This window comes from Ips typographus, unplaced genomic scaffold, assembly GCF_016097725.1.
Source record: "Ips typographus isolate SLU unplaced genomic scaffold, UJ_Ityp_2.0 IpsContig77, whole genome shotgun sequence".
Taxonomy (NCBI): domain Eukaryota; kingdom Metazoa; phylum Arthropoda; class Insecta; order Coleoptera; family Curculionidae; genus Ips; species Ips typographus.
The window spans coordinates 302,322-323,797 of record NW_028098580.1 but is presented as its reverse complement, the minus strand read 5'-3'; the positions used below and the strand labels follow the sequence as shown (position 1 = coordinate 323,797).

Here is a 21,476-nt window from a genome sequence, read left to right as displayed (position 1 = left end):
GAACTACTTGAGAGCATTTGGAAGGTTCTGAAATTCTTTAGAGGCATTTGGAATCTCTTACACGGTTCACAAAATTTTTTGGTAGCTTCTAAACTGCTTTAATACCTTCTGGGAGCTTCTAGACTAGTTGAAAAGCGTTTGGAATCTTTTAGACTGTTCTATATGATTTTGAAAGTTTTTAGACTGTTTTGAAAGACTTTCGACTGCTTTAGAAGCATTTTGGAGTTTCTGTAGTGTTTTGAAATCTTTTTAGACTACTTTAGGAGCATTGAAGGTTCTGGACTGCTTTTAAGACATGTGAATTTGAAGTTTAGAAAGCTTTGAAACTACTTTAGAAGCATACCGAAGCTTTTAGACTGCCTTGAATTTTTTTGAGAGCTTCTAGACTAGTTGAAGATTATTTGGAAGCCTTTAGAGTGTTCTAAAAGTTTTTGGAAGCTTTTAGACTATTTTGAAAGACTTCCGACTGCTTTAGAAGCATTTTGGAGTTTCTGTAGTATTTTGAAATCTTTTTAGACTACTTTAGGAGCATTGAAGGTTCTGGACTGCTTTTAAGACATGTGAATTTGAAGTTTAGAAAGCTTTGAAACTACTTTAGAAGCATACCGAAGCTTTTAGACTGCCTTGAATTTTTTTGAGAGCTTCTAGACTAGTTGAAGATTATTTGGAAGCCTTTAGAGTGTTCTAAAAGTTTTTGGAAGCTTTTAGACTATTTTGAAAGACTTCCGACTGCTTTAGAAGCATTTTGGAGTTTCTGTAGTATTTTGAAATCTTTTTAGACTACTTTAGGAGCATTGAAGGTTCTGGACTGCTTTTAAGACATGTGAATTTGAAGTTTAGAAAGCTTTGAAACTACTTTAGAAGCATACCGAAGCTTTTAGACTGCCTTGAAATTTTTTGAGAGCTTCTAGACTAGTTGAAGATTATTTGGAAGCCTTTAGAGTGTTCTAAAAGTTTTTGGAAGCTTCTAGACTGTTTTGGAAGGCTTTATACATATTTTGGAGTTTCTGTAGTGTTTTAAAACCTTTTTAGACTACTTTAGGAGCATTTGGAAGGTGTTTGGACAGTTTAAAGAGCCTTGAAGGTTCTACCCTGCCTTTAAGACATTTGAAACTTTGTAGACGGTTTGAGAAACTTTTGGAAGATGTTAAACTGCTTTAGAAGCATACGGAAGGAAGCTTTTGAGAGTTTCTAGATAAATTGAAAAGCATTTGGAAGCTTTTAGAAGCTTGTAGGCTGCTTGGTAAGTTTTGCAAAGCATTTTAGAGGTTTTATAGTGTTTTGGAATGTTTTTTAGACTACTTCAGGAGTATTTGGAAATTTTGAATGGAAATGTCAGTTTAAATTTGTAATTTGATACATTTTGGAACATGTTTTTGTCGTTCAGAAGCCTTCAATATCTCAATATAGCAATTTTTTGTCAAAGCAGTTATTAGTTTAGTTTATTTTTAAAAACTTGAAAAGTTTGTTTTGTAAAAAACTAGTTAAACCATACAAAAATAGCAGTAAATAAGCACAAAAAACTAAAATAAGCACAAAACGAATAAAAAAGCAAAAAAAGCATCAGCAAAATCTGTCAAATGACGCGTTTTTGCATAAATCGTTCCCACTAGATGTCAAAGGTTGATTGCTCTTGATTATTTACAAAAAGCAAAATTTCTAGAAATCCGGACTCTACAAATAACTATTATGAGTGCAACACGAGGTTAAACGGTTCGACAAACGAAACATACTATAATAGTTGTGAAATTTGGCGGAAAAATGTCTCGAAACATGGGGTATTTTGGCAGTGAATCCTGGTCGCAAATTTGGTTATCATAAAAAAAATTAGGCATTGTAAACTAGAAGGTTAAAGAACTTATAATGGGGTATAAATGTAGTCCGAAATACCTTGAATTTATGAACTTTTGTAGCTTAGTTTTTTAATTTAACCCAACCTACAGAGATTTATCTACGTAATATTGAAAGATTGGATCAAATACAACAAGTAGTTTTTCTGTAATTCACTGCCAAAAAACGCATGATTATACGGGTGAGCGTATAGCTTTAAAATAGTTCAACTTGTAGTAGTAGTCCATGTTCTCAAAGTGGAGGTAAATTTTGTCACACACACACACACATCATTTTTTGTGTGTACATTTGTCTTAAAAGAATTGTCAAGGGGTGCGTAAGGTGCCGCAGAGTTGATCCGAAACCTATTGGATTTCTGACGGGATCTTTACCACGTTCTAGAGTGACCCCTTGCAGGCCATTTTATAACTGTGGAGTTGACTATGCTGGTCCAATCCTAATAAAGGAAGGTACGCTTAGAAAAAGCAAAAGTCGTAAATACGTACATATGTATTTTTATCTGCTAGAGCGGTTCATATTGAACTTGCTAAGGATTTAACCACGGATAGCTTTCTAAATTGTTTAAAAAGATTTTTTTCAAGACGCGGTTTACCTGCCAATATTCATTCTGATAACGGTTTGAACTTTGTTGGAGCAAACAATTATTTCGTAGAAAATTAGGACCAATTAAATAACACTGAACACAATCAAAAGGTTAGTTGGTTAAGTTACTGGGATGAATATACAGGGTGATTCACGGTGATGGTATATTAGAAGTATCCAGAGAAACGCTTAACATTTTTTGTTGAAATTTAGAGTGTAGGCTGGGGGGGAGGGGGTACAAACTCTCTTTCTAAAATAGTTTGGACTTTGCGGTGTTGCCAGATCAGTCGGAATGAACCCCAATTTTTTATTTTCCAATGGAACGCCCTGTTTCTAATCTCATTTTTGAATTGCTCGCAAAAAGACTAGTAATTATTCTTAATACTTCCCTATACTTATTCTAAAATATTTCATAAAAATAGTGAATTTGTCAGCAAAACGGTAGTCTAAACAATAATTAAATTCTCAAGTTCTGAAAGGTTTGCTGATGTGACCTTTTGTCCTCAGTTATACAATACTACATGGTTGAAAAGCCCAGAGAAAGAAAATGAAAAAAATCTACAGGGTGGTCAATGTCAACCTTTTAGTCGGACAGATAGAAAAACTGCCAAAAGTTCGTTTTTTTAAATAAATCCATGGGTGTTTTATGGTTTGTATTCAAAGAACATTAAATTTAGAACAAATTTATGTATACTTTTCCTATGCCTAACTTCAACCGTTTCTGACTTATTAACAGTTTTCCTTAAAGTGGTTATAAAAGGTATCTGTCAAATTTAACACTGTTTCAAACGTCTTTTCTTAAATTGTGTAATTCTTTTCATTACACCAGTGCCGCTATTATGAATTCATTCATAATGTATGGAGAATGTGACCGAATTATCAGCCAAACGTGCAGAAAATTAAATGAAACTTATCTAAACCTGACGCCGATTGGCGGAGGAATTTTAAAATAAATTAAACAAATAAACTTATAATATTTACAATAAATGTTTAAATTGCTGTCCATTGGTTTCTAAACATTTCCAGAGTCGAGTGGCAATACCGTAAGTTGTAGTGCTTCTTAACTCTCTTTCATCTAACTCACGGAAAGCTTCTTCTTTGCTGTTTTATAAACAAAATCTTATATTCTACCACAGACGTAAAAATCGAGAGGTGTAAAATCGGGTGATCTAAGTGGGCAATTCCATGGCCGTAAACGTCGAATCCATCGGTCGTCAAAAATTCTGTACAAAGCGCGGCTCAATTCATCTGTACAATGCGCAGGCGCTCCATCCAGCTGGTACCAGGTATTTCGGTACTGTTCCAGAGGAAGGGTTTCCATAAAATTTTCGACAACAGTTTCAATAATTTGTAAGAAATTTTGTGAAGTCAAACTTTCGTCATAAATAAAATACCGGATTTGATTGTTCATGACCAAACAAAAAACGTTGAAACTAAATTTATCTTGATGTGCTGAATCCCTGGTGCAATGAGGAATTTTTCGATGTCAAAAATGATTATGTTTCTGTTAAAAATGCCTTCCGGGGTAAATTTAGATTCATCGGTCCAAATAATGTTTGAAAGGAATCGAGGATTCTCTTGATTGCGGATAATTCACGAAACTGGGTTCTTTGTTGGTGGTCGTCAGGCTGGGTTGGAGGTTACTGTTTTTTTTTTAAACGTCAGCTAGAGGGTTCAGTGTGATGAGTGGGTAGATCTTCTGGGAGTAAGGGTAGATAGGAAACGGTTTCTTGTAGAGCATGCGAGGAGAGTGGGAGAGGTGGTTACTAAGTTAACGGGGTTGTGTAGAAATAAGGGACTTGGGGCATGCTGCAAGAACCCAGCCTGCACAGGGTGGTAGAGGAAACTAGAGGGCGAGTGGCGGATATGAATAGGGGTGGATAGGAAGGAAGGGGTGATGGCGAGTGTGGTGGGGGGGTTGAGTTGAGTGAGCACGTGATTGATGTCTGCGAGAGTGATGAAAGGGTGAGAATGAGAGAAAAGGGAGTATATTGGGCCTCCGTACAGTTGAGACGTGGCGGAAAGATGGACCTGAAGGGTATGGCCATCGTTAACGATTGGGCGGAGGAGGTTATAAGGGAGGAATAGACGGCTCACCAGACTAGAGATGGAATAGGGTTGCATCCGGAAGTGGAAAATATGTAAATATTGTAAATACGGTTCAGTTCTGGTAGGTTAAGTTGATTTTTTAGGGTATTAGTAAGTTTTTGTATTATTAAGTTTTGTATTAGTATTTAAGATTTGTATTAGCGTTTAAGTTTTTTTTGGGGAAATAAAGGAATAAGGTCTTCTTCCCCGCGGATTTTTGGAGAAGTGGAGGCGTTGGGGTTCCGTTGAGAGTGGTTTGGTGCGATAGTGGGTACAGGATAAGGTTTAAACCCTAACAAGGGTCGGGTAAGCACCGTAAGACCGTTTAATTGGTCACCCGACAGTTCTTATAGGTCGGCGGCTTAAAACCGATTTTTAGTTTCTTCATCTCCCAACTAGCAATTTTTTGTTTTATTAGAATTGCGGCAACGTTTTCTTATAAAACAGCATAAGCTTATGAACATTTTAAAAACAACTACTCGATACTTATAAACGCAAAATTGGCACCACCTTATAAAACATTGTGATTGAATAAAAGCTGCAAAATTAACTCCAAATAGCTTATAAAATACATATATAAACATTATTAATACCACTATAAAATCTTAACTGCGACTTCTATAGAACAGTTTTTGTAGTTTCCACAGCCACTGCTATACAGCAGGAACTCTAAAACAATAATGTAATTGCTTTTTAACAGTTTTATACAAGTTTATTTGACAGTCGTTATAAAACCGATGTGTGTAGTGAATTTACTTTAATGAAACGGTTTTGTTTTTAAAATGTATTAAGATAGCTGCAAAATAATTTTTGCATTATAAACGCTTTCTGTTTATCTACTAAAAGGAATCACGAACATGGAAGCCAAGATGGGGACCAGGTCCGTTTTACATACAGACGCCATACTGATAAACTCTCAACTCATGATGTGAGTGCTTTCGCGTAGTGCTTACCCTCTTTTACAGTGCGAACGAAATTTTTCTGTGAATCATATATTATGTTTGTGACAGATTTTTATCGGGCCTCACGACAATGTTAGTTTAATAATTTTCTTAGCAATATTGTAAAATTAGAGGTTAGGTTTTTAAATTTATTTTTCAACAAAAAATAAGTGATAATAATTTTATCAACACTTTCTTATTAAGTTATCGTTTCATCTTCAAAAACAGTAGAAACCATGTGTGTTTATTAGTTTTATTTAATATTTTTTATTTATAACCCCTTAAACTATTAAAACAAAATGGCTCCATTTTATAAAACAGTTATGCACACAACGTAGCTTTTCTGTGACAAATTAGTAAACAAGCAACATTTATAAAATGATAATAAAACAAAGATGTCACAGAACAGAGCAGCGGAACCCATAACGCAGGTCTGGCACTCGCTTTTTTTCAATTGCAATATCTTGCTTTTTCAATGTCATTGGCGATGGAAATTGCGAATCTTAACGAATTGACTTTGCAAATAAAAAAGAAAATCCGCCATGAACAATCGTTCTGTAAAGTACATTTTCAATTACAAAATAGTATATTTCATTAGGAGTACAAAAATAAGGGTTTTTCCGTTCACGTATGACCAATTCAGATGTGAGGCGAAGCCGAACACCGGAAGTCACGCAAAGCACGGAAAACCTATTTTTGGATTAATTATGAAGAATAATTTTCATTATACTTCTTTAAAAACGAAGGCATAAAAACCAGACTTAAGAAAAAAAGACTTAAAAATGATATTCTTGTTCATATTTCGCCCTAGATTTCTCTGGCAGTAAATTTGCGTTTGACTGTGCCACTTGTTTTAAGATGTATTCTGGAATATCGGAATTATCTCCTGAGTATATTTTAATATAATTGTTGGGAATGACTGACATCTAATTGATCATTTCTATGACTGTTTTAAAGTAGTTCAAAGGTGATTTAATTGTGGTAAGTTATCACTGTCAGGCAATGTCTATAAAAATTCAAAAAATACTTCGGAAATATATCAAAATATTCCAGCATTTACATATTAAATGATAATGCAGGTTTGTGCTAAATATTTGTCGGCTTATAAATTGTCTTAAATTTAATATATTGTGCTGTACGTTTCTATTTTAAAGCCATTTTACTCAGCATTTTAATTCAGCGCAAAAAAAATCCGTGCGGGCGCACGGAAAAACGCGTTGTCCTAATAGAGATGAAAATATAGAGGGTTTTCAAAGAAGTATAATAAAAAGCATTTTCCCATTACATAAAGCAGCTGTAATTGTAATAGTAAAAATAAAAAGCAAACGGCATATTCAAAATATTTGCCTGCCATCAATTTCATATCGTCATCTTATTTTTGTTTGCTTTTTTTCATATTTGAAAGTTTTGAGATGGCGATACGAGAACACTGGATACGGCCCTGTTCGGCCTATTACTCTGTTTTATAGAAAAAACAGTAATAATAATACAACATAACCTAGGAGTACGAAGTCTTGAGAATGTGTTAAAGCAATCTTAATAAAAATAAATGGAGGGAGATTTATTTTATAACGGAGTTCAGGTAGCTCTACACGACAAAAGTGTCGTAATTTGGTTTTAAAATGTTAGGCATAGGCAACTAAAAAAACCCGCCAAACGATAAACCTAACCTCTAAATTTGTCTGAATAAATGTGTAAACATACTATATAATTATTATTTTTTTCAAATATTTGGGCACTGCAAGATGGAAGTGCTTCATTATCACTATTATCAGCTACTGCAATCCCTTGAGTGCTATTCTTCCTTGCAAAATAAAAGCTTTTATTATGCATAATACTTTCATAACGCAGTTTTACTTTTCTGCGAAACGCTCCACTTTTTTTAATTTTTTTCCAGTTTGATTTTTGATGTTTCATTTTCAGCTTCATAATAAAGTATATCATTTTAATATTATATATTATATTTTTTACCACGTACTTACTAAGATAAATTGTGTTCAGCTATAAATTATTTACACAAATACAAAATAATTTATTTAACATAACACATTTTAGTGTACAATAACGTTCAGAAAAATTGTTATAGTGAACATCTTAATAGAATATTTTAATTAAAGCGGCAAATAAAATACGTATAAAATAATTTTAAAGCAATGTCAGGTTAACAACACAACACGCTTATAAAACAACAATGAAACAGTTATGAAACTATACTAAACGACTGCCAAATAAAATAATTCTATAAAAACGTCGAGATAAATTATAAAATAATTGTATAGCAAAGTTAGACAATCACACAATGTCCTTTATAAAATATTATTGCAACAATTTCGAGAAAGTAAGCTGAAATGTTTTATAGTGGTGCAAGTAAAGTAGCTATAAGTTCTTTTGCGATTTTATAATAATAGTTTTATTAGATAACCATAATATTTGTCATGGAAATGTGGTGGTAATAATTTTATAATGTAGATTTTAAGCCAACACAATTTAGTTCCAGGTGAACCTTTTATAAAATATATAAATCACAGGAAAACTTTTACATAATGGTAATAAAATATTTTTGTCACCAAAACTTCCAATTTTAAAACAAGTTTGCTAGTTGGGCTGCTTTCTTCATAAGACAATCCTATCTTTCGCACAGGTGGCAAAGGCAGTGCAGTCCGGTATTTATAATTTGCATTGGAGTAAGCGATCAATTAGCGTTTATAAACAGAGTCCCACAATATTTTTTTCTTTTCACGCCGCCCATGCTCAACAAGACACCGACTATTTTAGTGTTTTCAGTTGTTTCAACTGACTTCGTATAGACTATAATTCGATATATTATCTGTAGATTTTTCTACGCATTTAATAAAATGATCCTCCAATGTCACTGTCAACAGGAATGACTACTAATAAGCTCGAAAACTACTTGATTGTGTAAGTATTAAGATACCCGACACGAATACAAAAAAAAAAAATCAGTCCTCAAAACAGAAGAGTACCCACTCTGAAACACAATACGAATTAGAAGAATCAGGATTTTTTTTAAATAATAAAAGGCAATGCATTTCTGAATAATAATTTATTCAGTACGTGTACTTCTACCTACAGTTTTTGGCATTTTTTTATTGGTTGAATCTTCCAATTCTTTGGGTTTGTAATAGTGTGGCGCTACTTCTAATAACCATTTACTTTCAATTTCAATAACTTGCCTCATAAATTCCTTAGTAGTAAATACCAGCTCATGGTAAAGTATCCAACGTGGCAGCTCTTCAAATAATGCACTATTTGGATGAATAGTGACAGTCTAAAATTTAAATACACGTTTTAAAGTATTGCAACGAACACACAAATTGAAGATGCAGGAGGAATAACGATTAACGTCCAAAATAGTTATTTTTTTCAAACGGACGTAAAGTACTCACTTCACGTACTAAACTGCTCGTCAAAAAGAATGGGACAGCAAAATTTTTGCTCTTTTTTGAGCGGCTGCTTCTTCAAATTGATATACTTGATTCTAATAATTTTTTTGAGGATTAAAAGGTATTTTCTTCCTCTTTCTTTTGACCTAAATGATCTTTTTGAAAGGTGCCGCGGATCCGAGTATACAGGGTGTGACTGAGGTGTAGTCATAAAATGAAAAATTCGGTCAAACGCCATTCCTCGCAAAAATTTTTTTTACGTTTTACAATAGCCTTAATCGAGTCTTGCGGTCAATATCTCTAAACGTTTTCGCCAGTTTGGCGATTAAAGGCCGTTTACAAAATTTATTGCAAAATTTTTAAAATGTGGTTACTTTAGATTTAGATCTTTTGTGGAAGAAGAGCGGGATTAGCAAGTTTACACTTAAAACTACCCAATTTAAGTAAAAAACATACACTGCGAGATACAGGGTGACCCAAAAAAAAATTGAAAAAAAATCATATGTTTTATCATAAATCTTAGCATGTTCAGTCATTTTAATGGAAAATAATGATATTGGATAGTGAAGCACAAGCACACAGAAGCAAAAAAAAATCAAATAAAATCTTATGTGCATGCATTTGTAGACGTGTGTTGAGTACCATAGCAACACGCTATTGTCAATAGTGACAATTTATTTCGACGCTTCGAATTTTTGGCATCGAATGACATTATCTTTGACTCTTTCTTTTGTAAGATTAACAGTATTCCACTTTATCGAAATGCCGCTATTTTCCGATGGAGAATTATCAGTTATTATGAGGCAAGTAGGGAAGTTAGAAAGATTATTAATTTATAAACAGGTTACGGGAGCGCGGCTGCTCACTTAGTGAGATCAGCAACATCTTGGCTGCTCCCAGGTCCACCGTCCACAGGGTTTTCAAAAGAAATGTCCGTTTTGGAAATGTTGGCTACAGACTTACAGGACGAAGTGGTCGACCGCGTTCTACAAGTCGCCGCCAGTCAGTGCGACGTCGCCGCATCTTAAATGCGACCCAAGTTAATGCAGCCCTCCGAACAGGAACGGGTGCAGTCATTTCTTCATCCAGTTCGAAGAAGGCTGCATGAACGTGGATTACATGCAAGAAGGCGAGCCGCTTGTTCAGCTTTGCTGCCTGCACACCGACTTGCAAGAAGGAGATGGGCAGCTGTCCATGCTCATTGGGGAATTGATGAATGGAGTAAGTGTAATGTTCACGGATGAATGTCGGTTCAATTTGTATGAATCTGACGGGCGATTATTGGTATGGAGAGAAAGAAATGAACGAGATATGGAAGAATGCATGAATGCTAGGGTTGCTTTTGGGGGAGGTGGAATTACAGTTTGGGGCGGGATTATGAGGAATGGAAGAACAGATTTAGTCATTTTGATTGAGGATAGTATGAATGCGCAGAGGTACAGGGATATGTATATACGTGATATTGTTGTTCCCTTTTATCGAAACTTTGGGAACGGTTTTATCTTAATTGGCGACAATGCTCGTCCACATCGAGCCAGAATCGTACAAGAAATTTTGAGAGAGAACAACATCGAACGAATGGAGTGGCCTGCAAGGTCACGTCACAGGATATGAACGTAATAGAGCACGTATGGAGTAGAATGAAATTGAGAATAAATGGCTCTCAGGTCATAAATTTCAAAATTTGAATGAGTTGACAGAAATGGTGAGGGTTGAATGGGAGGCAATTCCCCAAAATTTTATGGTGGATAGCATGCCAAGAAGGGTTGCGGAGTTGCAACAAACTGCTGGGGGACCGACAAGGTATTAAGAACAAATGGGTTTGTAGCCCGCAAAGTCATCGGATATGAATACTGTGGACTTGGTTTTTTTTAAATTAAAAACCATTATTTTCGATTAAATTTACCGAATAAAGATACATGTTTTTTTTTGTATGGTAAAACATTTGATTTATCTTTTGTATGATTTTTTAACCCACTCTGTTTATAAAGGTTCGCGGTTTATAAATGTTCACCTAAAATGGGTGAATTGAAATGTAATTTTGCTAATCTTGTTTTAAATTCAATAATTTCGAATTTAAAACAAGAGAATTAAAAAGAATCATTTTTTTAATATCGTAAACGCCCCTTAATCGACAAACTGGCGAAAACGTCTAGAGATATGAATTGAATTACTAAACAAATAGTGTGCTTCTCTATCCAATATCATTATTTTCCATTAAAATGACTGAACATGCTAAGATTTATGATAAAACATATGATTTTCTTTTAAAATTTTTTTTTGGGTCACCCTGTATCTCGCAGTGTATGTTTTTTACTTAAATTGGGTAGTTTTAAGTGTAAACTTGCTAATCCCGCTCTTCTTCCACAAAAGATCTAAAGAAATTGTTTAATTTTAAACAACAGAATCAAAAGTAACCTCATTTTAAAAATTTTGCAATAAATTTTGTAAACGCCCTTTAATCGCCAAACGGGCGAAAACGTTTAGAGATATTGACCGCAAGACTCGATTAAGGCTATTGTAAAACGTAAAAATTTTTTTTGCGAGAAATGGCGTTAGACCAAATTTTTCATTTTTTGACTACACCTCAGTCACACCCTGTATACTCGGATCCGTGGCAACTTTCAAAAAGATCATTTAGGTCAAAAAAAAGTAAAATGCACTTTTACGGCCGGGGTCAATAGCAACGGCCGAAAAAAAAGTACAGGGTAAAAATAAATTAACAATCACTATGTCACCGTCTACGCTTATGATTGCTGGTTACGATCTCTCTATGTGACCACTGTGTGCACCAATTACAGCAGTACACCCATCAATATCAGTACAGCAATCTTCGCCTCCCAATTTCATTTTGGCGTATATGAAAAAATGGAAAATATTTCTGACAAGAGTCAGTTTATTATTTAACGTCACATCGACAATGCATAACCAGCAAACATTACAATAAACGTCACCGTGATTGCTAGACCCTTCTCATTTTATTTAAATTTTTTGTTTAAACTATATTTATTTAGAAATTCTTAATTTTTGATAAATAAAATGAGAAGGGTCTAGCAATCACGGTGAAGTTTATCGTTAAGTTTGCTGGTTATGCATTGTTGATGTCACGTTAAATAATAGACTGACTCTTGTCAGAAATATTTTCCATTTTTTCATATACGCGAAAATGAAATTGGGCGACGAAGATTGCTGTACTGATGTGGTTGGGTGTACTGCCGCTAAACAGTACGTGAAGTGAGTACTTCACGTCCGTTTGAACAAAAAAGTACCTTTGAAGAAATTTTTTGAAAGTTTCTTTAAATCCTCGAATTTAGCAGCTGCATTCTGAGTATTTTTGGTCTTTTGGAAAATTTTCCTGATTCTAACCGATTCTGAGATATTCGCCTTTTTTGCTTGCTGCTTTGCTTTTTTTTCTGGAAATCGCATCAAAAATTCCGTTTGTTTGCCATTTTTAGAATTCAAGCGACCATAAAAAGCTTAAAATGTTCGTCTTGAACTGCCCTTGTTAACCGTCACACTATTAAACATACCAGGTGTCCAAGAGCACCCTGGACATAGGAGATTAACATGGGAAAATGGTTTTGATTTTTTTGCGCCTGTACGGTTCATTTAATGGAAAAACGCTTTAGATAAAAGTTGTAGAGCACATTTTCGGCTATCAACTCGTAATTTTTTCAATACCGTAGACTTGACCATTAAGACGAAAAACGGATCTAAAATTCGGAAATTTTAAATCTCGCGCCAAGCGGTTGTTAAGGAAAGTTTATATCTGGCCGTGCTACCAACCTTTTAAAATCATAACAAATCGCTGTCAGTCATTCTGTAATCAAAACATTCAAAACAAGTTTATTTAGTAATAGTTACTACCCACATATTGCAAAGAAAATAAAAATAAATCGTGATAAAAACACTTTATCAGTAGCCACAGTCCAAAAATCTGGTAAGTTGCGTTTATAACCTCATTCAATGTCTCTACTCAACTTATTTACTTTGTAGCAAAATTCTTTAAGAAAACACTGGTTTTGCTTGCAAATATTTAATGAGGATGACCGAATCACCTATCTCAAGCCTCTTCATAATACTACCAAATGATTTAAAGTGATAAAAACAATAGACTAGGAAGGCCTGCAGATGTTTGAAAATAAGTTAAGCTTTACTATACAGGGACCACAAAAGAGGGCAAATACTTCCCTCAAAAGTGATGCGATTTCGTGACCTATGTGACTGCTAGTTTTAATGTATCCTTCTGTTTTGTAGTATTATCAACACACCATAGTGTTTAAGTGGTTTTATATTGTATGATGTTAATAAAAAGGAATTTTTTATAACTGATTATCAATGTTTTTTCCCTAGTTCTACAGGGTAAGGTAAGTACTGATATTTAATTAGCTCTATTAGTTAACTTGAACATCATTCACCTACAAGGATACTTGTAAAATGTCTACTAACCAAAAATAGTTTATTTGCAAGTAATGAGTAAGTCGAGTTCACATTTGATTAGTAAAGGTGTCTTTCAATCACTACATTTCACCTACCTTTTCTAATTTGGAACTCCACTATTATCCAAACAAACATTAGGTTAGTAATACAAAGTTGTTTTTATCATGGCTTGTATGGTGAAAGGTTCACCCACTCACACTCAATCTGTGGAACAATCACTGTTTATGTGGTAAGACCAGTTTTCTTTGCCACCTATTGTACCTAAGCTTTTCACTTGAAGAAAATGTATACTGTACCTTGAACGGTGAATAAATAATTAATACAAATGTTCAGTGTACAAAGTTTTATTTGGAACAATTGAGTGTGTGGAAAAAAGAACACAATTATAATGTTAATACCTAAACCTAGAATAGCTCAAACAGCTCATGTAGAAAGCTCAATTGAAAAGTTGGTTTTTTGACAATACCTACCCATATACAAAATTGTCACACCTGACTGATAATTTGACTGTGTAAGTCCATATTCTGTTTCTAGAAGGGGTTTCTCAGAGGTTTTATAGCCAGTTTAAGATTATTCACATTTCACAGGCACATCAAATTTTAAGATTTAAGTCAGATATCAACACTGAATCATTTTAAGTTTTAGTTGCAACTGATAAAGACCCTCGATGATGATAGTCCATGAAGTTAAGCACATTAAAGCTAAATTACACCACTTTTGAAGGAAGTATTTGGCCCCTTTGTTGTTGTCCCTATACAGTAGGAAACTTATCTTCAAAGATTTGGCTTCATTGTCCACTGTTTTCATCACTTTAAATCGTTTGGTAGTGTTAAACACGAAAAACTGCTGGAAATCCTTAGAAAGGCTGGCATCGACGATAGGGACATTCGGATCATAAAGAGCCTTTACTGGGGACAGTGAGCAAAGGTGAAAATAGACAACTCGCTCACTGGAAATATCGAGATCAAGAAGGGCGTGCGTCAAGGCTGCGTTTTATCTCCTCTCCTTTTTAATATTTACTCCGAGGAAATATTTAGAAGAGCATTAGAAAACGCCAGAGAGGGTATCAAAATAAATGGGGAACTAATCAATAACATCAGATACGCCGATGATACAGTCATACTTGCAAGTAATGTCGAAGAGTTGCAGCAGTTAATGGAAAGGGTTGATGATGTGAGTTCGGAATTTGGTCTAGGCCTCAACTTGAGCAAGACAAAATGGATGTTAATAAGCAAAAGCCAGCAACCGCCTCGACAACTAATGTTAAACAACCAAATTATCAATCATGTAGATTCATATGCTTACCTTGGCACGACAGTAAATGCAAAATGGGATCAATCCATAGAGATCCGATCAAGAATAGAGAAAGCTAGAGCGTCATTCAACAGCATGAGAAGCATGTTCACAAGCAGGGACTTATCGCTCTCCTTAAAAATAAGACTAGTCAAGTGCTATGTCTTCTCTGTCTTGCTGTATGGTGCGGAGGCGTGGACACTGACCGAAGCATTGATGAAAAGACTGGAGGCATTTGAGATGTGGCCGTATCGACGCATTCTCCGAATATCTTGGACCGACCACATTACCAACATAGAAGTCATACGGAGAATCGGAAAAGAAAAAGAAATTGTCTTCACAATTAAACGACGGAAGCTCGAATACCTAGGGCATATAATGAGACACGAAAAATACCGCCTGCTGCAGCTAGTGATCCAGGGTAGGGTGGATAGCAAACGAGGTCCTGGTAGGAGAAGGCACTCGTGGCTCCACAACTTGCGACAGTGGTTCGGACTCACGACTGTTCAGCTATTCAGAAGCGCCGCGAACAAGATCCGAATTGCCATGATAATAGCCAACGTCCGCAGCGGATAGGGCACATGAAGAAGAAGAAGTGTTATTAAGAGGCTTGAGATAGGTGATTCGGTCATCCTCATTAAATATTTGCAAGCAAAACCAGTGTTTTCTTAAAGAACTTTGCTACAAAGTAAATAAGTTGAGTAGAGACATGGAATGAGGTTATAAACGCAACTTACCAGATTTTTGGGCTGTGGCTACTGCCTGCTATTATGTGGGTAGTAACTCAAAATTATTACTAAATAAACTTGTTTTGAATGTTTTGATTACAGAATGACTGACAGCGATTTGTTATGTTTTTGAAAGGTTGGTAGCACGGCCGGATATAAACTTTCCTTAACGACCGCTTGGCGCGAGATTTAAAATTGCCGAATTTTACATCCGTTTTTCGTCTTAATGGTCAAATCTACGGTATTGAAAAAAATTACAAGTTGATAGCCAAAAATGTGCTCTACAACTTTTATCTAAAGCGTTTTTCCATTAAATGAACCGTACACACGCAAAAAAAATAAAACCGTTTTCCCATGTTAATCTCCTATGTCCAGGGTGCGTTTGAACACCTGGTATATAGGGTGCTCAAAAAATCAAAAGGAAAACAGTTAAATTTGAAACTAACGCTTTGCCAGTTGTGACCGCGTTTACCCGGTTCTAAGAGGGTGTAAACCTAATCCGCTGGGTGCAGAAAGTAAAGCTGAGCATTTTTGGTCTTGAGCAAAATTTTCCAACTCTAACCGTGTTATTCGACTTTACTGGACTAACGATAGCTAACGAGCTAGGGGGAATCTAGCTCTTCAATTGGTCTAATGACTTATTTGATTGGAAAAGTAAAAGATAAGTTTTTAAGTTGTCGCCAATTAGCAATATATTTTCTTTTTAATCAAATAACTTTTTTGTTCAAACGGTCGTGAAGTACTCACTTCACGTACTGTTTAGCGGCCGTGAAATGCACTTTTACGGCCGGAAAGTAAATTAACAATCATTAAGTCACCGTCTACGCTTATGGTTGCTGGTTACGATTTCTCTATGTGACCACTGTGTGCACCAATTACAGCAGTACACCCATCCATATCAGTACAGCAATCTTCGTCTCCCAATTTCATTTTTGCGTAAATGAAAAAATGGAAAATATTTCTGACAAGAGTCAGTTTATTATTTAACGTCACATCAACAATGCATAACCAGCAAATATAACAATTAACGTCACCGTGATTGCTAGACCCTTCTCATTTTATTTATCAAAAATTAAGAATTTCTAAATAAATATTGTTTGAACAAAAAATGTTGTGTACACTTCGACGGTGAAATAATTTTAAAGCGAAACTTTCTTTCGGCCGAAAAAATACCTTTCACGGCCTAGGTATACAAATAACTATTTTTATCACTTCAGTTTTTCATCCATAAATTTATCAAAGTACATGTATAGGGAAATTTGTGGCGTTGCGGACATCATTAACTTCTCTTCTAACTTCTTCTTCTCCCTCGAATAATTACGGTTATAATAAATTTTTTGTAGAAAAGGCTGAGTGTTCATACCCTTAATTTTACGCATACACCTCCACTTTGATAACATGGACTATTACTTTACTTCACTAAATAAAAACTTTTTTATAAATTCATTTTTGGATGTGAACCAGCGACCTCCGTGCTGAAAACGCGGAAGTTGCTGGTACAAATCCGGCTGAAGTCGGAAAAAGTTTTTTATTTCATTTTTAATTATGTCCGCAACGCCAAAACTTTATCTATTTTTTCTATATATTAACATAGTGTTACCTGATTGTGTTTCACCGTTTTATAGTTTCCACCTTTTGACAGTCTTGCTATATGGTAAAAATATCCTGCGGTAAAGGCCTTTCGTATATCTACAGTTTCTGTCACGTTTGAAACCATTTCTATTTCAACCCGTTGCATTAAACCCACTAGTTGTTCCCTGACATCTCTGGCTCGTTTCATTGACCTGGTAGTTATTTAAGATACAAAATAAGAAAATTATTATTTTTTAAAAAAAGCAGTTTTAATTTAAAAACGAATGAGTCCTTTTAAGCTGCTTTTTACAAGTGAATTTATCTACAAGCTAACAAAAAGTAGACACTTTTTACTTTATAATAACTATAATAAACAGTTAAAATGTGTCTCCAAAAAGTACAGAATAATGCTTTTCGGAAATTTGATCTGAGATCAGATTATTATTAGTCAGCTGATTTGAGATTTTTCGAATTATCGTGGTTGAATTTAGCATTACCATCTGAGATCAGTTATGTTTTCTGGTTTGTGGTTGATTATTTTGTGTTTTTACTTCCTAATAATTTGAAGTAATGAAATCTGGAAAAATCTCTTGAAAAATTGTGCGTTTCTTGTTTTTTATGTAAATGAGGAAAAAGAAGATGAATTATTATTTGGTATAACAACAACAAATACCGACGCCACTTGACGAGAGTGACTCCGTGACAGCACTGACATCGTCTTCGGACAGACATTTGGACATTTCAAGAAAACTTGTAGGTACATTTTTTGAAACCTGGCAAATACTAATACAATGCTCCATTTAACTTATTCATTAAGGAAACAACAAATATTTGTCTATACTATATTTTTGAAAAGCCCACAATCAGCCCAATAATGATAAGTAATAATATACAGGGTGTTCCATTAAAAAATTATGTTTGTATCTAAATTAAAAAAACGACAACGCTAGACAAAAACTGGATACGCCACTGGATTCTACGGAAAAATATCTATATGAATTCGTTTTAACAAGTTTCAAGCTATCTGAGATACATCAAAAGTGTAATTTCTCGATTTTCCCTGCATGTTAAAAACGAAAAGAGTTATGAAAATTCTGCTGACTCCATGTTTACTATCACCTAAAAGTACCACACTGTCGCAAAATCTTCAACTCTGTCCCCTAAAATATTTAAAAATAAGCGTAATACCCTACAAAAGTATCAAAAATGGAATTGTACATATTTTTAAAATCAAGAAACAAACTTACCATTTTGAACTATTTTTTGTTAATATTCTGGAGAAGAATTATTAGAATGTATTTCTCTCTACTTTAGTAGACGAGTTTTAAACAAGTAGAACTTGATGTCCATCAATTGTTAATTATTAAGATTGTAATACAGGACTAGCAACTAGCAGATTGTAATATAGAGTAACAGACACCCCGACAATAATCAAAACAATATTCAAACTACGTAATCATGAACGGTTGATCGCGATCCGCTAAACCAACCGTATTTCCAAACTACAATAATCTGAAACCATTCAATTTTCGAACATTAAGTTTACTAATCCTAGTATTCTGGTTAACTCAATCACACTTTCCGCGAAGCTTTACAAATTTAGAAAAAAACTGCACTGCTTTTTGTGTAAAAAGTAAGTCGTATTTAAAAATTACTTACCTGTACTGAATGAAATTTTCGTAACACCATTGCAATGAATAATCGGTATCCTTCCACTGGTTATATACATTTAACAAGCTTAAATGATCTCCGCCGATGTTATTAAAGTTTTTTCTAGCCGTATCTGCGTGAATTATTTTGTCTTTTGGCCTATAGAAAATCGCACTATTTACAGACAACATTGCAGTTATTGTGACCACTTCTTCTGCGCACTTGTACCTAAAATTAATGACAATATTGAAATAAAAATCACACATAATTAGATTGATTATTCAGTAGCAAATGTAATGCAATTGAAATAACATACAGCTAATAAGAAAGAACACAAAACCATCTTTTAAAGTGATTTAACACAAATATTCACTTTCATAGCACCTTGTATAAACAGTGACAACGACATGTTATGATGGATGTCGCCCATATGTTTCTACGGAAATGCATAAAAACAGGGAGTGATGAAATGAACTTTTCATAACTAGTTACATACAGTTATACTTTATGTAACTAGTTACATAAAGTAAAACGTTTTGTCACTCTAATCAGTTTTAAAAAGTGTCACTTTTTATGCCACAATTAGAAAAAGAATAGTGTTACCCTTTCTAGCTTGAAAGTTATTGTTTTTATTAATTATTGTTCTTATTGTTTTAATTAAAATAAAATGTTTATTTAACTCAGGAAATAATCTTACCAAATATCCCTCGTGCATCTAATTTTTCCTGTGGAAAAATTGGATTACTCGTTTCTAAGTAATTTGTTTTAACAAATAGCATGAGCGAGAGTGGTTTTAAAAATCATCCGAGTCGAAGACTTTTACTTTCTTTATGGTACAAAACTCGACCTGTTTGGCAAAATCACTCGAGCTACGCTCTCGTGATTTAGTTACAACAGGTCTCGTGCAGTTACACCAAAAAGAAAGTGTTAAAGCTAAGACAAGCACAAAAATTATCCGACTATATCTAAGCTCTTATAGTATTGATAAAAAAACGTGATTTTATTGATATCAACAACACTTTTGTCAGTAGTAAACTGTCCTGACTGGATGAAAATTTTCCGTTTCTATAAATGAGTGCATTTGTCTATAAAAAAATGATTTGAAATAAGTAAAAATTGGCCTAGTAAGTTATAGGTTACGTCACCCAATCAAAATCTTGGGCTGACAACTTTTGAAGTCTCTTAATTATCTTAGAACCTCAGTTTGACAAAAACACGAGAAACTTCTTCCCTTCACTAAAATATAGGCCAAATTTTAGCAAAAACTCCAAAAAATGCAATTTTCCGATTTCCCTCGGCTTATGCCAATTTTCCGAAGGCTTCCAATCGCCGTTTCCGACTATTTGAGTCTCATGAAACCCGGGACAACACTTTCGATGGGACCAAACATGACCCAATTTTTGTTACGTCTGACAATTGCCAGAAACTATCTGGCATTGCTGGAAGCTATTTGGCATTGCTATAAACTATCTGACAATTTCCAGAAACTATCTGGTATTGCTAGAACCTGTATGACGATTGCCAGAAAAAGCTATTTTGCGTTGGTAGAAACGTTCTAACAGTTGTCCGAAGCTATCTGACATTGACAGAAAAAATCTAACAATTTTCAGAAACTATCTGCTGTAGTCAGAAACTATCTGACAATTGCCAGAAGCTATCTGGCATAAGAATTTTTGCACGTTGTTAAATTTAACGAAACAACAGATTGATACGGCTTAGACTGTCATTAGGTTTGATTTATTGGTTTTTGCTGACGTGAAAAACTTTTACTTTAATGCACTGTAACTGCACTATTATTGCTTTTCGAAAAAAACGACATTGCAGTGCTTGATCTCGAATTAAGTGAAGGCAGCAGCTTTTTGTTAGTCATTTTAGTCGGTCATTAGTCATTTTAGTGTTAGTCATTAAGGGTGTAGAGTTTTTGGACGTTTCTTAATTAATGTCTAGAAATATCGAATTATCCGGAAAATGAATGAAACAGTGGTGTGATACAACGATTCACCAACGAAATCGCCACTGTAATGCTAGATTTTGCATCAGTTTGTTGTGGATTCATACACCGAAAGAAGTACACAGGTTTCACCTTAGAACGGAACTTTATTTGCTAATTGGTGCAATAGCAGCCTGTTTTTAGGGTGGTAAAAGAACAAAACTTATATATATGTAAAACAACAGTTTCATGACTTGCTTATTATATTTTTGGTTGACGCATGACATAGTCTCTCATTTGTCAACTGTCAAAGGGGGGAACGTTCAGTTCATATACTGATGGGTTGTTACAGTCTCCCCCTTTGGCCCACGTAAAGCGTCCTCGCAACTGGGACAACACTACACTAAATTTTAGGCACAACACAAGCACTTCTTCTTCACTGGCTTGCGTTGGGCTCGTCCTTCGGTTGATGGCGGTGTCTGGTTGGTATCATCTTCGGATCGTGGTGATACGGGAACTTCATCACCAGTTTCACCTATTGGGTCTTCGTTCGGGTTCATGGATTCTGTCACAGTTCGGGCTTCAGTCTCGGCTTGTTGCTTGTCACGACCTGGAGGGCGTCCTCTCTTTCTTATTGGCAGCATTGGGACTATTCCTTCACTCGTCGGTTCCTTGTATCGTGTCAATGCAGAGACATGGTATTTTCCAACAGGTTGGTCTGGTTGATCCATGGGTGTCACGATATAAGTGGTAGGTGACACTATCTTGTGGATACGGTAAGGACCATCTCGTCTCGGAGCAAACTTTGAGGTAAACTGCTTACTAGCGTTTGATAAAATATGACTGTCTATCAAAACCTTTTCACCAACATTGAAAGCACTGTCTCGTCTGCCTTCATTCTTCAGGTTAGTTCGTCGATCCTGGTTCTTTTCATGTGACTCTCGGGCTTCTTGGAGAGCGGTTTGCATGGTCAAGAGGTAGGGGGTGACTTGTGGCA

The 21,476-nt window shown here is 34.9% G+C and overlaps 1 protein-coding gene and 1 long non-coding RNA gene across 2 annotated transcripts in view; one reads left to right on the top strand and one right to left on the bottom strand.

Annotated features, from left to right (window-relative positions):
• The first annotated feature begins 877 nt into the window (after window positions 1-877).
• On the top strand, window positions 878-1,429 carry LOC145739938 (uncharacterized). Its single transcript, XR_014181282.1, has 2 exons — window positions 878-1,243; window positions 1,298-1,429. It is a non-coding gene; the product is annotated as an uncharacterized LOC145739938 (long non-coding RNA).
• Window positions 1,430-8,511: 7,082 nt separating this feature from the next.
• Window positions 8,512-21,476, bottom strand: part of LOC145739942 (putative pre-mRNA-splicing factor ATP-dependent RNA helicase mog-4) — a 77,384-nt gene continuing 64,419 nt past the window's right edge. Inside the window, exons 10-12 of the mRNA XM_081995276.1 lie at window positions 18,559-18,777; window positions 16,928-17,111; window positions 8,512-8,751 (exon numbers count right to left, since the gene is read on the bottom strand). Of these exons, the coding sequence (XP_081851402.1) occupies window positions 8,527-8,751; window positions 16,928-17,111; window positions 18,559-18,777 (628 nt within the window). The 3' untranslated portion in view covers window positions 8,512-8,526. The remainder of the gene's footprint in view (window positions 8,752-16,927; window positions 17,112-18,558; window positions 18,778-21,476) is intronic.